The sequence below is a fragment of the Chelonoidis abingdonii genome, chromosome 8, assembly GCF_003597395.2.
Source record: "Chelonoidis abingdonii isolate Lonesome George chromosome 8, CheloAbing_2.0, whole genome shotgun sequence".
Lineage (NCBI taxonomy): Eukaryota > Metazoa > Chordata > Testudines > Testudinidae > Chelonoidis > Chelonoidis abingdonii.
Window position 1 is genome coordinate 25,808,842 of NC_133776.1, and position 17,078 is coordinate 25,825,919.

At 41.4% G+C, this 17,078-nt stretch overlaps 1 protein-coding gene across 1 annotated transcript in view; it reads right to left on the reverse strand.

The window, feature by feature from the left end:
* Positions 1-5,006: 5,006 nt before the first annotated feature.
* MME (membrane metalloendopeptidase) overlaps positions 5,007-17,078 on the reverse strand; it is a 60,378-nt gene continuing 48,306 nt past the window's right edge. Inside the window, exons 20-23 of the mRNA XM_032787402.2 lie at positions 14,700-14,765; positions 11,266-11,361; positions 10,812-10,888; positions 5,007-6,433 (exon numbers count right to left, since the gene is read on the reverse strand). Of these exons, the coding sequence (XP_032643293.1) occupies positions 6,334-6,433; positions 10,812-10,888; positions 11,266-11,361; positions 14,700-14,765 (339 nt within the window). The 3' untranslated portion in view covers positions 5,007-6,333. The remainder of the gene's footprint in view (positions 6,434-10,811; positions 10,889-11,265; positions 11,362-14,699; positions 14,766-17,078) is intronic.

The window sequence follows — 17,078 nt, forward strand, 5'->3', positions numbered from 1 at the left end:
CAGATTTCTACTACAACTTCAACAACCACCACCTGTCCATTATTCTCTCTCTGGAACACTCCTACACCAGCATCAACTTCCTGGACACCACAATCAGCTTCAACAATGAAACCTTGTAGACATCTATATACAAGAAACCCATGTGTCACCACACCTACCTTCACAGATCTAGTAACAACCCCAAAACACACCAAGAAGTCTGTTATTTACAGCCAGACACTCATACTACAGAATATGCTCTGAGAAAGTCTGGGATATAGAATATTAGGGTTGGAAGGGACCTCAGGAGATCAACTAGTCCAACCCCCTGCTCAAGGCAGGACCAGTCCTCAGATTTTTCCCCAGTTCCTAAAATGGCCCCCTAAAGGATTGAACTCACAACCCTGGGTTTAGCAGGCCAATGCTCAAACCACTGAGCTATCCCTCCATATGCCTTCTATATACACCTTAACACACTCAAAACTGCTTTCAGCAAACAAGGCTACTCCACCAGAGAAGTAGATTGCATCATGAAATAGGCCACCAAAATACCCCAAGAGAACCTGCTTCAATACAGAAATAAACCCACCTCTGACTGCACACCCCTCATTGCCACCTACCACCCTACCCTGGAACCCATAGCAGGCACTATCAAACAACTACAATCCATACTCAAGGCAGATCCCATCTTAAAATCTTTCCTGACCCCTACCCCCACTTCTGACCTTCAAACAACTCCGTAACCTCTCCACGCTCATTATCAGAAGCAACCTCCCCAGACCAGGACACACCAACTTAAAGTGCCACCAGACCCTGCCAGAACAACAGATGCAAAACCTGCAGACATATCTCTACGTCTACATTGATCAACACCCCCCACAACCCACCTTTCAAGATCCCTGGGTTCTACACATGCCTATCACATGTGGTGTACCTCACCAGTGCACTAAATGCCCCAATAACAACTATATGGGTGAAACTAGATAATCACTATGCTGTAAAATGAACTCACACAGGAAAATGATAAAAGACAAAACTGTCCTATCACCTGTGGGTGAACACTTTTCACACAGAGATCACTCTATATCTGACCTATCAGTTCTCATCCTCAAAGGGAACCTGCACAACACATTCAAAAGATGAACATGGGTGCTTAAATTCATAACTGGATTGATGGCTTATTACAACAATCTGTACTCCACTCACCCCTTTTTTTGTCCTATGCCTAAAAGGGCGTTAGCCAGCCACTTCACTTGGAATGTTCCCTTAGCACATATTCTAACTACATATGCTAAACTGTGTTCAATCTTTTATTTAGCTGTGACACTCTGAGTACCTTTCTCATTCCTGAGGAAGCGCTCTGGGTAGCTTGAAAGCTTGTCTCTCACCAACAGAAGTTGGTCCAATACAAGATATTACCTCACCCATCTAGTCTCTCTAATAAGAAAAAAAGAGGCAGAAAATGAAATGGGAAAAATCACAAAAGAAAAAGCTGGCCTCAGCAAGTCATCTGGTCCAACTGTGCAAGGGGTAGAGGTTCTGCTTCATCCAACAATTTCTGCTGTTGCTGTGGCCAGTGTTTTTTTGGTACTTTACATAAGATCAGTAGCTTCTTATGGCCAGTCTGAGAGAAACAACTGTACTACTGAGCAACGTTATTGGCCATGGGTTTCCCTCTCTTTGTCCACAAAGGTAGCTGTCTTCTTAAGCTGAACATAGCTAAAACAGCTTCTGATCTTCCCCAATCAAACCTCCCTACTGCTTCCCTTCTTGGTTACTATGGAAAAATAACACCATCCTTACCTGCTTCTCATCTTCAACTTGGACCTCTCTCTAGGTCCTCACCCCCAGGCTATGTCTAAATTTTGCCAATTCTTTATGTAGACCATCTGTAAGATAGGGCCTTTCCTGTCCATCCAGCTAAAACTTGTGAAAGCTCTCATCATTGCATGTCTTGATTACTGCAACATCCTTCTTTTTTTTAATTGACAAATGCAATCTCATATCCATTCAGAATGCTGAAGCAAAGATTATTTCCCTAGCCCAGGGGTTGGCAACCTTTCAGAGGCGGTGTGCCGAGTCTTCTTTTATTCACTCTAATTTAAGGTTTTGCGTGCCAGTAATACATTTTAACGTTTTTAAAGATCTCTTTCCATAAGTCTATAATATATAACTAAACTATTGTTGCATGTAAAGTAAATAAGGTTTTTAAAATGTTAAAGACGCTTCATTTAAAATTAAATTAAAATGCAGCGCTCCCCGGACTGGTGGCCAGGACCCGGGCAGTGTGAGTGCCACTGAAAATCAGCTCACGTGCTGCCTTTGGCACACATGTCATAGATTGCCTAACCCTGCCCTAGCCTGTGGCTTTGAGCATGTCATGCCTTCTTTGCATTCCCCATTGTGTCCCTCTTCTCTATTGCATGAAACATAAGCTGCTTGTCTTCACTTTCTAGGCCCTTCATGCTCTATCCTCACGCTACCAATCCTCTCTTATTTGTTACCAAGTTGTTGACACCAGCCTCCAATGCAAATTTGTTAAACTTTCCAACAAGCACCTTTGTGCTTTCTCATGCTGTCCCTCTGCTAGGGAAAGAAAAGGCTAAAGAATATTTAGGTACGTTAGATGTATTCAGGTCAGCAGAGCCTAATGAAATTAATTCTATTGTGCTTCAGCTAGTTCCTGAAGTACATGTTGAAACCATTAGCGATTATCTTTGAGAAGTCATGGAGGATGGTTGAGGCCCCAGAGGACTGGAGGAAGGCAAACAAGGTACCTATCTTTAAAAAGAGAAAGGACTTGGAGAATTATAGACCACTCAGCCTAACTTTAACTGGAAAGACACTTGAACAAATTATTAAACAATCAATTTGTAAGCACTTACAGCATAATAGGGTTAAAAGTAATAGCCAGTAAGGATTTGTCAAGATCAAATAACGTCAAAACTACTTAATTTTTTTTCTTTGAAAAGGTTACTACCTTGAGGGGTGGGGGTGGGAAGCACTGGACATTATATATCTTGATTTTAGTAAGGCTCTTCAGATAGTCCCACATGACATTTTCATAAACAAACTAGGGAAATGAGAAACACATCAAAGATTGTGAAGCATTCAGACAATACAATAATGGGGGCTATATAAGTACCTAAGATAACAGATAGAGTGAAGTGAGAGAGGGATCCAGTAGAGAAAGAAACACAATACAAGGTTGTCTTTTTTTCTTGTTATTCCTCTTCTGTTATCTTTCTTTGGGGCCATTGTGTGACACTTTAGACCCGTAAGGTGTTCTGTCACTGCCTGCCCTGTAACCATGGGTACCTCTCTGCTGTGCAGCTTTGGCTCAGAGCCCTGATGCCAACAGCATGCCCACAGCACGGTAGCCTCACCTTGGCTTCCATCATCCCGGTTACTCATTGTAGGGTGACACCAGCAGTCCTTCTGGTCCTGAGTCTCCCTGAAACTATTCCTCTTTAGTGTCCAGTCCCTCTCACTGGACCCTCACAGAAGATATTAAGTTTGCTGCCTCCAAAGAGACACCGTATATCCCAGCCTGCTTGTTTAGCTGAAGGCCTGCCCACGTGTAGTTGAAACACACAGCATTCAGATGGTTTGTGGTAAAACTAAAACTAAGCTCATTAACCAAAAATTTAGGATTAAGTGGGTTTCTAGTACAAATGAAAGAAATATGAAAAGTTACAAACTATACATGCTTTCTAGTGACTACATTTAACTTCACGAAGTTACAGTCTGAATATAAGGAGGTTTCTCATTTATCTTCAGTTTCCAGAGACTTTCAGCCTCCTTGGTTGAAAATCTCTATTTGTTTTTCCTCAGATATACAAGAGCCCTGGCTACTTGTATCTGTCCAGTAATGGATGCCAAAATGGCTCTCTATCTTTGCTTATCTCTTCCAAAGTTCAATGACCTTATCTCAGGAGGCAAGGAGATTTCTTGGAGTTGCATCTTCCATCATCCATTGTTAAGAAGCCATCCCCAGCACTGGTTTGCCTGATGACTTTGTCTACTTTGCATGTAAATGTAATTCCGTTGTCTCTCCTTGCTCAATTTACATTGGAAACACATTCAAGCAGGCAGAACCACGTACCTTTGTCTAAGGTGGAGATGTCTTAAACCCTGTTTGCCAAACACATGTTAAGAAAATATTTCCAGCACATGTTTATAATTATTCATATATCAGCTGTACATACATCACACACTAATATTAATGATCAACATGTCACCAGTTTACATATAATATCTTCCAGGGCACCTTTTAGGTACAGATTATGACAATAGCGAGTTGGAGCAAGGAGAGTGCCAGGCCTGATACAAGTTATATTATGGTGTGCCCTCTGTCAGCTGGCACTGAAGGGCTCCCTAGGTCACACATTGGTGTCCCCTTTGCTGTGGCCACAGGGGACCCAGATGGAGTGGGATTAGAGTTGTCTTATGCAAGGTGTTGGGGGGGTAGAATTTGGAAAGCCAGCTCAGGGGTCTACACTGGGAATACATTGCAGAGCCAAGTTGTGGATCTCTGTACAATGGCTTTGGCAGCGCAGAGCTGGCAGATGGCCTGGGAGGCTGCCACTATGCAGAACCACTGCAGTTGTCCTTTGTAGAGTGGCAAAGCAGTGGCTGGTGAGCTGCAGTAGCATCCACAGGGTATTTTTTCCTCTTGCTCTTGCACTAAGCCTGACTACTTGGGCAGGGTGCAGGAAGAGGACTTGGTGCTCTATGTTTTGATGTATTTTGTTTGTCAGCCTGCTGTGATGAACGCATATGAAACAAAGACTAGCATAGTCCATTTTAGTGTAATTAACCTGGGTTCCAAATTATCCATTTCTTTTTTTAAACTATCACCAAATAATTTGAGTTCTCATGTTAATCATAACAGGCACCCCGGGAGTTTGGAATTTCAGTACTTCTACTGCAGATGACACATCTTTGTTATTGCACATGTCCTACAAAAAACACACATACACTGCAGTCACTGTAGAGAACAAAGAGCAGCTGGCTCATAATTTCAATTTATTATCAAAAGGTTTTCCTCAGACGACAAACTCAGAAAGCTAAAATGAACATAGTTTTTTAATTACAGTATACCCATTATAGAAGTCCTTGGAGGTATCTGGTGTTTATTTTTGGAAGTCTTAACTGGCTTCGACACAAGAAGCAGTAAGTTCCTTGGCAACCTGCATAAGGGCATTTCATATATATCATAGTGTATTTAAAGCCTTTTGCCAGTACTGATTAAGGGTCCAATCTTGCAAACACGTGTATAACTGTAATGACATAACCAGTCTCATTGACTTCAAATGGACTACTCACAGCAACAAAGTCAAAGTATTTACTGGACGAGGCCCTAAAAATTGAAAAAGTGAGTCTCAAAAGTTGTTTTTTTGTGCATCCCTTTAGAGATCTGTTTTATAGGCTTTGTCATATTATATCATACTATGTGTAACTAAAATCTCTCAATTATGCTGCCACTGATAAAATATATAACAATAACTTCAAGTCATAAGTGTAGCTCAGAATTAAATATAAAAACTATGATTTATATATTACTACAAATCTTTTAAAAAGACCAAGTTTAGAGAAAGCAAGAAAACCCTTAGAAAACTGTGAAGGAGTCTTAGATCACAACATTACTGATTATAAACTCAAAAATTAATAAATTAGCTACATTTTCATTTTGGCTGGAAGGTAGTAAATAAAACCAAGTAAATAGTGAATTCAGCCTTTAAGCATTGGAATAATTACTGAGAAATTATTTAAGTGAATTACAACAGGTCTTTGGACTTTTCTAATATAAATCATTTAAAGTAAAAAAGAAAACAAACATTTGGTAGAAAACATTTATCATGACAGAAGAGGGCACAGAGTCTGACATTTTTTATATGAACTGTTGTCTCATTATATTTTGGTGTCCAAGATGATGTGTTACTTAATATCTTCCTCCTCCATCTGATCAGAAATGTTAGCATACATTCTCAAAGGAGTAGATGATTAAGTGTTCCCCAGTGAGAATAAAATAATCCGTAGACCAAATGGGAAACAGAATTAAACTATAACAACAATGTTGTTTAAAAGTGAAGCAATAGGTACACAATTAAGTGATTTATATTTTGCAAAGTTTGGTCATAAAAAAGCAGCTTATATATTTGTTGCCTTGGCTATCAACCTTAATTTGAAGAATTGATTGTTTTGAATCTCTGATCTCAGAGATATTGTTGGGATTTTTTTTGTCCACTAACAAATGACTTTTGTCATTTCCTTCCCCCAGTCCTCCCAGTAAGTTCCAAATTTCTGTTTGCCTGGGAAGTTTGTCCTTGGGCTGCCTGGTTTATAGCTCTGTCACCAAACACGGCACTTTTTTGCAGGATCCATGTACTCTGTCGTGGTGCATGAAAAGGCTTCGGTAAACTCTGCAGAGTTCTGCAATGATCCTATGACCCTTTAAAACAAAAGCAAAAAGAAGTTGGCACCACTGATTCTTTTTAAGGCCAACTTAAAATAAAAGCTAACCGTTATCTTCCGCATCTCAAAATATTTCAAGAAATATCCATAATTCTAAGCTTTTTCAGGTTATCCCCCTTTCTCCTCTAAAACTGTAGTGGCCTAACTAAATTTTCAATTTTCCAGTTTGCATGTTCCCTATCACATACAAAAGAAGATGACCCATAGAAACACAGGCCTGATATTATTTCTATTGATGTCTATTGGAGTCAAACTCTCATTGACATCATAGGAACAGGGTAATAGCCTTTCGTTAGTTTTGGTGAAAAGTTTTCAGACAGCTCCACTTGTGCTTTAAGTCCTATGTAAAAAGTAGGTAAAACCTAGAGCTGGAGGAATATTGAAGAAGTTTTTTGTTAGGATTCATTGCATTTGACTATAGTCATGCCCCTTTTTCTGGTCACTGTTCACAAACATTCTAGTGAACAAGTTTTCTGGAAGAAATGTTGACATAAACAGTAGATTTTAAGTGAATTTTGGGAAATGCTAGTAAAAAGCAATTTTCAGGTTTGTATTGTGAAACCTGATTCTAAGAATTACACCCCTCCCATGGCAGAAATATACCCTGTGACCTATACATGTAGTCAAAACAACTCCAGTATTTAATGTCAAATATCAAATAGTGGCACTGAATTCATGTGAAACAAGAATTATTTGCAGAAATCGTTTTCTGAATAATTTCAATAACAATTAGATTCAATATAATCAAGACCTGTCTGTGGAAATTGTGAGCAGTAATAGAGGTGAAGCGGTTTATCAGATTACATTTGTTACAAATTACTGGATAGGCTCTGTAAAATCAAAAGGGGAATATTTGTTAAGTATCGTCAGGAGTCAGCAGCAGCACATGGGACCAAATAGAACAGATAAAAGAAAACAAAGATGGCTTTCTAGTAAGTGATCCAGCAAAGCCTTGACCAACCCCAGGGCTGGAGCCACTAAAGTGGGATTTTGCCAAAAACATAGCCAAAAATAGTCTGTGTGTAATAAAATCTGACTTACAGCTGGCATTATTTTTGATCTATTGGCAGTGGAGAACAAATCCTGCTTTTTTTAGTTATGTCATTAGTACCATAAGGTGAGTCACATGAGCAGGATTTGACTTGTATCTGTTATTATATCTGATTTGTTTTAACATGGAATAACAATCAAATGCAAATTATCTGAAAAATTACTTCATTTCTTTTTCCTCCGTTAGTGACATCTAAATCTAAGGCTTCCTTTCACATTTATTTTATTGTGGTCAGATATTGTATTCTATTGCTACATTTATTCAAATTGTAACAAATGTAATCTGATCAACAACTTCAGGTTTCTACAAGCTTCTGTTATTCTCCATCCAGTGCTCAAAACACCCAATCCATACATTAAAAACATATAATGCAAATAACAGAGCAATATAAAGAACTGCCCATCCCACCTCGACAGAGAAATAAATCAGCTCCAGCAAATGCAATAGGCATAAAATAAACCTATACATTTTGAGTCCATATGACTTTTTGATACAAAGTCATTAATATACTGGTAGTTTTATATATTTAAATTAAATATATTGTAGTTTTAGATATAATTCTAATATGTACAAAGATGCTTTATATTTTAGAGTTTTATGTTGGGCCTGATCCTGCAAATCATTATAGTAATATCAATGAGATTTCTCATGTGAGATGACTTGTGTGAGTAAAAGTCTGCAGGATTAGGCACATCTTGTTTGTAGCCACCTATATAGATATAAAAATAGTAGTGAGACATATGACATTGAAGCAAAGTGCATCCAAATATAAATGCATAAAGACATCAAGCCGATTAATTTACAAGAACTACTGAACTGTACAAATTAATAACACAAATATGAGGCAAAGCTATAAAGAACTGCCGCAGACCCACATTAACATTGTGCCTAGGTTCAGCGGATTGCAGGAGTTTTAAATATAATTGCCTTGGGGAGAGGTTTGCAGATTACACAGAAACGCCCACACCAAAATGCCAGTTTAATGACAACTGCAGGAACAATCACTGCTTTCACCAAATATTTGAATATGTGGGATAAGCAATAATTCTCTGGTAAAGAGCGGGGGTTAAGAAAGAAAGCCCTTTGGAAGTGATGTGATGAACTGTAGCAGAAGATAATGTGATCAGCGGGAGTGCAAGTGCTGTAGGGTTCACAGTGATTTTTGTGGCTAGCAGTTATTGTGGCATACACCAATTGGATTTATAAGAACGAACACCGTGTTTTTGTCTTGCTCAAACTGAATGTTGTGCTGGTTTAGGTTAAAATGTAAGAGTCCTAATCAGCCCACACTGTCTGCAGCTTCTCTGCACCTAAACCTCACAAGTAGGGCCCTACCAAATTCAGAGTCCATTTTGGTCAGTTTCATGACCAGGGTTTTTTTAAATTAGTCAATTTCACATTTTCAGATGTTTACATCTGAAATTTCAAGGTGTGGTAACCATGGGGGTCCCAGCCCAAAGGTGGAGGGTTGCAAGGCTATTGTAGGGGGGGCCATGGGATTGCCACCCTCACTTCTGCCCTGCTGCTGGCAGGGGTGCTGCCTTCAGAGCTGGGCAGCCAGAGAAGAAGGCTGCTGACTGGGTGCCTGGTTCCAAAGCCACTGCCAGCAGCACACAGAAGTGAGGGCAGCAGGGTATGGCAGCGTGGGTTACCATCTCTGTGGTTTTCCCAGCAGTCTTCTACTCGAGTGGGGGGCTGACAGCTGGAGCTGCAGCCTCCGCGTGGGGGAGGGTGACAGATGGAGCTGCAGCCTTTCCGTACGGGGGAGGAGGGGTGACATCTGGAGCAGTCTCTCTGAGTGGGGAGGACACAGCTGGAGCCGTGGAGCTTCCTGCAGCTGGGGGAGATCCCGGAGCTGAGTCTGACCTGCCCTGGGAGGAGCCCCTGCAGGGGAAAAGGAAGTCAGGCAGCCTAGCTAACTCTTTAGACTGTCAGGCATACTGAGCAAGTGCAGCTCCAGGGCCTTCCTCCTGACACCCCCTTCAGACACAGAGTCAGCTTTCTCCAAAATTGGTCTGCTTGTCAGGGGGAAGGCCTGCAGCTGCACCTGCTCGGTACTCTGGAGAGCCTAACAAGTCAGCTAGGCTGGCTGACAGACTGCCCTGCCTGGCTGGCTGAGGAAGCTAGCAGGCCGGTTCTCAAGCTCAGCAGGAGCAGCAGGTTGCCGGTTGCTCAATGCACATGTCCACAGATCTGCTTCCCTGTGCTTGTCTCTCTTTCCAAGCTCTTCTCCGCCACTGCTCCAGCCTAGACCCTACCCTGATCCCAGTCCTGTCCCAGCTTTACTTTTGCCTCTGAGCCAGCCCTACTGCTGCCTTCCCTGACTCCTGGTAATTAACTTCTGACCCTCAGTTCTGATTCCTGGCTCCCACCCTATCTTGCCTCTTGGCTCTGGCATTTGGAATCCTACTCCTAGGCATGACCCCTATGACTCCACTCTCCAACACGCCACAGTGCATGGGTCTGTTGCTCAAGGGGTGGAGAATCTTTGTTACCAGCCTTTTTTTCTTCCCTCTGGTTAGGGATAGGGAGCGAACAGGGACCTTGTTTCTCTGGTTTGTGTACAGTGCCCAGCACAGTGTTGCCTGAGTCCCGTTTGTGGCCCTGAGACACTGCCTCAGTACAATTAAATAATAATTAGGTAGGTCTAGGGATACAGTCACAAGGTCTGTGCAATGCCAGTGAAGGAAAAGACCCAATTCAGACAATAAAAAACAAAACAAAAACACCCCTGGAGTTCTGGAGGGTGCTCCTGCTTCTGATCTGGTGTGATGCCTGTATATCTTTAGGCAACGAGCTCCCACCCATGCTCCTCCCTTTCATTATCCCTATTTGTGGAGAGACCATTTGATTTCTTCATCTTTCCCTGACTGAGCTCTCTCCCCTTAGAGCTGTCAAGAGAGACATACAAAGTGAAATCCTTGCCCCGATGAAGTCAATGGGAGTTTTGCCATTGACTCCAGCAAAGTCAGGATTTCAATCCTAGCCTTCAGGCCATGCAGCCCCTTAAGTCACTTCCCTGTCTTTCTTTCAGCCATCTTGCGGAGAACCTTAGCAGAAGCTAGCTCTAACTTAAATGAACATGATCATAGGAGGCAACATGGAAAGGACACAGGCCTGGAAGTCTGCAATCTATTCCCGGCTCTGTCACTGACCTGCTGTCTGACCTTGAGATAGTCATGTCACTTCTTTGTGTCACACCCATAAAATGAGGATAATGATACTTGCCCTGCTTTGTAGAGTGCTCTGATATCTACAATGAAAAGCTACCTTACAGCCGAGGATGATGATTATAAACACTGACCTGAATTTGCCTGGGCTATGCGTATCAGTTTTAATGGAGTTGACAGCATATTCTGGACGGTACGTTCCACACCATATCTAGAAACATATCAGAAAGAAAGTGATCTGTTGTGAATAAGATTTTTCAGGAGAAGTCCTGCTTTAGTTTTATTATGAAACGTTTAATGCTGGAGAACACATTTCAAATTGGACCACAGTGAAAATATGTGGATTCCATAAAATGCCACATACTGTAGTGCACTTTCACAGGCATTTGAGCTTAGCAGACTTACTCCTGCATGAATTCAAGTGTGTAGGTAGGATTAACATCCTGTCTGCTTTGCTATGGCCACTGCTCAATTTAACAATCCTGCCAGCTTTTGTTAGAATGAGAAAAGTCAGACTGCTGTTCCAGCTTACAGTGAAATTGTAACTCAAAATGATTGTCAAACCTTCAGTCAAGAAGGATACAATACCTGTGCAAAGTTCAGGAAGAACAGCTGCTTATGGTTCATGTCAAGCCCGGGAAGCAGTTTTTCTTTTCCATTTTTTTTGACAAAGTTTTCATAGGCCTGCAAAACAAATGGAGCAGAAATGTTATGGTTTCCTATTTCCCTTATCAAAATGGCACTATAATGAGAAGGAACATGGATTATTTGACATACTACAGCAAGACTATCTTAGGTATCCTCTCTGGCTGAATACCACCGATATGCAGCATAGGAAAGAAATGCAATGGCCTGATTGACTCAGGGCCTGATTCTCCTCTCAGATCAGTTTTACAGTGGTGTAGCTCCACTGAGTTATCAGGCAGTTACTCCTGATTTATACTGGGGTAAGTGAGGGGAGGCTTAGGCCCAAGGAATGCAATTTACTGACAGAAAAGGAAACACAGCAATATCATTGTCTCAGCAGGAAAGTTGTGATAGCTGGTAATATGTCATGCCCTCGGCATCCAGATGTCATGCACTTTTTTATAAGAAAGATAATGTACAGGAGAAGAATTGTTCTTGTATGACAATAACAATAGAGACTGTAGGCAATAACTCTAGACAATAACCTCCCCACTTCAGCAAGCTTTACATTACTTACTCTTTTATCAGATCCCATTTAACTGTCATGTACTTGCGCTGCATTTCCTAGCATTACTAATTACCTAGGGCTAGATTGTCCCCCACCATGGTAAAAACTTCTGGGAGATTCCCTCATATCCAGGGCTTACATTCTTATAGAGTATTTCCTGGAGTCCTCCCCGCCATCCCTCTCCCCAAATCCTATAAAGACTCTAGGGGAGTTGAAAAATGTTTACCAGAGCTCTGCTCTAGACAGCACCAGCTGAATTTAAGCCCTGCTCTTATCATCTCCTTGTGGACGGGGGGATTGAACTTCCACAGAAAAGAGTGAGGGGCCAACTTCCAAATCTGGCAGGCCCCGGAGAGCCAGTCACATGGAGGCCCTGACCCTCAGTCACTCTAACAGGGACTACCCCACCGTGGCCCTCAGAGCCTGGGGCTATGTAGAAAAGTTAATGCAGCCTGATGCTGTGCTGTCTTCCTAAAGTACAGTGCATGAGACCAGAATAAGGAGATGATGTTCATCTCACCCACCCACTCTTCCTCTCAGACTACCTGGATGCTGCACTATGTAGAGTGAGCTCTGCTGCCTAGGTGAATGGACAGCAGTGGGGAGTGGACTGAGCACCTTCTGCGCATGAAGGAGCCCTCTGTGTCTGGGCTAAAGGGGGCACAATCTGTCTGAAGATGATTAGTGTATAAACAGAGGCTTTATTCTGCTGTTTAATCAGCTAACATTTCTAGCCTGATCCTTTCCATGATACTACAATTAGAGCTGTGGGGTTACAAGTTTCAGTTGCAGCAAAAATCACCATCTTCTCCAATTTCACACAATACATAAATGTTATTCTGTTCCCAAATTCTTTGTTTTCTCCATGAATGTAAGTAATTTCAAGTTATTTAATTAAATCCATAGGCTGTTACCACAGGAATTACGACAATGCTTCAGTTATAAGATCTATTCGACCAGAATCTGGTCTGACTCACATGGTGTGAATGTGGAGTAACTTCACTGCTCTTACTCCATATTTACACAGTAGGCAATCAGAATCTGATTCATACCTACTTCTGGTGTAAAACTGATTTTGTGGTGACAAATGCAACACTTCTTAATGAAAATGGAAATTTTCCCCATGGCTTCTTTTATGAAAATGCAGGCCATTTTTCAGGCTGTAATTAAGTTGATTTGTTAGTCTGCAGGTTCTTTTTATTTTGAAAAGAAGAAAAAGTGTTCATTGGCAGAAATGGTGAAACTTTTCCCTGAAATAAATTCTTGTAAAATCTTGCAAAAAATCTGTTGTCATCAAGTGAAACTTGCTCCTTTCACATGTTCATAATATAGCCCATATCTGTGATATCACAGTAACTCTGAAGACCCAGTTCTTTCTTGGTAGTACTGCTGACTTGCTACTATTCCCTATGCTAGTTTTGCTCTGGCTCCCATTGACTTGAGTCAGGATAATGTCCTGTGTATTTGTGCTGTCTTGATTAAATGCTAAATATTCCACTAAACCAGGGCTTGGATTGAGTTTGTAGGTAGCAGTATGACATACCAGCTCCTCTATCTGGCTGCTGCCTTGTTCTCCAGAATCTAAGCTTTCGAGGAATTCCCTAGTGAACTGAGCGTAACTGATGCAGTGATTCCCATGTTTGCAGAACCTGAAACAATAGCTCTGAGAGGGCTGAGCTGCCCCATTTGTTCCAGGGGTGCTCTGGTGTGGAGTGATAATGCATTAACTGTCAACACTGTGAAATATTTCACTCCGATTAAAGTGGAAAAGGAGAGGGCAGGTCATATTATGAGGATCTACATCATCTGCTGTTATGGACAGCTCACTGTGGTGCCACAACAGTGGAACTGGGAAAGTACTGCCATTTTCCCATTCCAAACCTAAGAAGCTTAGAAGAGCCTAACAAGACATCTGGGCCTATGGTTGCCAACCCTCTAGGATTGGCCTGCAGTCTCCCAGAATCGGCATTGATCTCCTGGTGACTACTGAAAGCAATCCAGGAGATTTTAATAGGATATTTTAAGAAAATGACATTATGTTGGGGAAAAAAAAATCTCCCGGAATAGCTTCAGTCAGAGTTGGAACCCTATCTGGGCCCCCCACTAGGATGACCAGATGTCCCAATTACATAGTGACAGTCCCGATTTTTGGGTCATTTTCTTATATAGGCTCCTATTACCCCCCCCACCCCATCCTGATTTTTCACATTTGCTGTCTGGTCACCCTAGCCCTCACCCAGGGGTAGCCTAGCATAAGGAGCCCACAGAGCTGATGGGTGTATTTGGATCTCAGTAAGGAGGAACCAAGCTCTGAAAGCAAGTAGGAACATATTTTGAACATCTGAGCAATCTACTGTGAATAGCGTTCCATGTGGGCGGAGACTGTTTTGTGGGTGCAGCTTGGTAGACTACCATTACCTTTCCCTGCCATTCATAAACAGAATGCTGGTGAACAGACATAGACAACAGGTCAACATGATAATTCAGTCAGGTTAAAGTTTGTGTGGCATTGATTCACTAAGTGTTTTCATTCTACAAATTCTTTATGCCCAATGAATAATAGTGGGAAAGACCTATAATGGGCAATAATAAATGAAAGAGCACTAGGAATAGAGAATCCTTTCCCTAAAGTGAGTAATATACTGAACAAAAGGTAACAAGGTTTCCATTGTTTTAGAAGCTGACTTGGTGACAGAGAATTACAGTAAAGTGTCAATCTGTCGTTGCCACATAAAAACTGCTTCCCCCCACCAAGGCACTTTAATAAATTTGTTTCAACAGTAATAATCTCAACTGTGAGGACAGAGAGAAAATGGATCTTTCTCACCTTATAAGCTTGTCTAACACCCCCATTATCAGCAATGTTTTCTCCCAGTGTATTGATTCCACTCAGCTGCAAAGAGAGAAATGAAAAAGTTGCAGGTTTTCTGGCAGGAAAAGCTTCTCTATCCTGGGAATTACAGTGCTAAACTTCTGAATATCTCCTGTTTATTTACCCACTTTGGCCTTGACTAGAGGTCTCGGGTTCCAAAGCAGAGATGAGTGAATGGCAAAAATTTCAAGCAAGCCCCCCCAAAATTTGAATGTTTAACAGAAGACTTTTGTTAATGCATCTGAACATTGTCTGCCTCTCTTGTCTCCAAACCCCAATTCCCTCCCTATTGATACAATAAGCATTTTATGGCTGTCATATCTTTCTTGCCCACACTTTCTGATGTCTGCTGATTAATTCACTTTCTTGTTCTTTGTGTCCTTAACATCCAGCTTCTTATCTTTCTCAAACCCATCCTCCTTACTTTTGCTATAATCTCAGCAGTGGGTCTGGCTGATTCAGTGTGGTTTTATCATCATTGCTCAAGGTCTCCAGGCCAGTGGTGGCCAGAATATACTGGAAACCCATGAAGCAGGGAAGATCCAGACTTCATGATGTTGGAAGACATCAGTTAACAGAACCAAGACTGGCAAATCTGCTGGAACCTTACTAGGAATTTTGCTGAATATCAGGCAAGGTGGGTGGCCCCTTAGCTTCATGATCTAATCAACACACTGAGACAGATCCTCAGTGGGTGTAAATCAGCATATTAACTCTAAAGATAATGGAGCTTTACTAGTGGAGAACCTGGCTCTTTATTTTTATTGAAAAACTTTGCCAGTCCTTATCCAAAGCTGCATGTCATCTGAAGTCATAAAACTGCAACTCATCATTAGATTCAGTTCTGAGGGTGGATAAATATCAGAACAAAAACCTGCACTGTTATTTTCCCGAAATGATTTTAAAAGGATTCTGGTGATCTTATTGGTACAGCTGTTAGATTGAAAACTCCTCAGGATGGGAATTTGTCTTTGCGTGTTCTGTATGGCAACGAACAGACTTGTCAGCTGTCAACAAAGAGACAATAAGAGTCAAAGTTACAGCTGGAAGCAACCTCTCATTCATCACTTGCAGCAGGAGGTTCCATCCCATTGAAACTCTGCTCTTTATACAAATAGCTTTCAGCACTGCTGAACACTGCATGTGGTTATCTGGAGAAGTCCAAAATAAACAAGATAGATGTTGTAAGAACTGGCCTTTCACAATGGAATTGGGTGCTATTGTTAACACCTTCCTGCCATTTACTGTCCAACAGTGTTTCAGGGGCTCATGCTCATTTGCTGTGTGACCTTCTTTGTGAAAGAAACAGCAAAGCAAACTGGAAAGCACATTAGTGCAGTACAAGCCTTTACAAGCTGTCCACAGAGAATGCAGGCAGCTCAGCAGAGACTTCAGGTGAAAGTGCATTGAAACCCAGTCTTTGAAATGTGAGAAATGCAAGTTTGGAACTGCAAAGACACTCAAAGTCTGCTTTACTTCTGCCTAGTTCTATCCACCTTTCGCAACTAGCCTAGATTATTAGGGCTCTTTCTGTGTCAACATTTCTTTGCTCTGTTTGGTTAGGAGGATGTTTTTTTTTCAGTGCATTTTTAGTTTGAAGGAGGTTCACTGGGATAAGTTCCGTGGGACAAGTCACAGGATATGGCTGCTGTTCTAGTGAACCACCAAACTTTGTACAAACCCATGCAAATGTATTCATTCCAAACCGTGGATTGTAGATACATGAGATTTAACAGTTATTTATCGGCTTTTCTGGGGTGATATTTGAGTGCCTCACATACATTAATGAATTCATTCTCACAACATCCTGATGAAGTAGAGAAGTAATGTTATCCCAGTTTTACAGATGGGGACTGGGGACAAAGAGAGCTTATATGATTTGCCCAAGATCACACAAGGAAATCAGAAAATCGAAGATTAGAACCCACATAACCTTAAATCCTAATCCAGGTCTTTAACTGTAAGACCCTTCCTCTGAGAGAGCCACAAATATTTGAATGCCAACTTTGCTTAACTTCACAGCCTGTGAATATATGCAAAATGGTTCTAACAAATTCATGAAGCTGTTCAAATTGAACTTTGAAGGGTTCACAGCTCTGCTTCGACTCTAAGCAAATTCCAGACCAAAGGAGTAGAGGGGACTGCAGCAATGGAAGGAAAATGTGCTAATATAGGTCTCTGTTTATAAGAGAAATAGAAATACACTGATATGACTGAGTATCCTTCAACACTACTTCAAATGAAAATTTTGCCATTTGAGTTAAATGGGCTGGATCCATATTCAGTTAAAAAAAAGAAGACAGATGTTATTGTCACCTGCTTTTATGAGTTAAT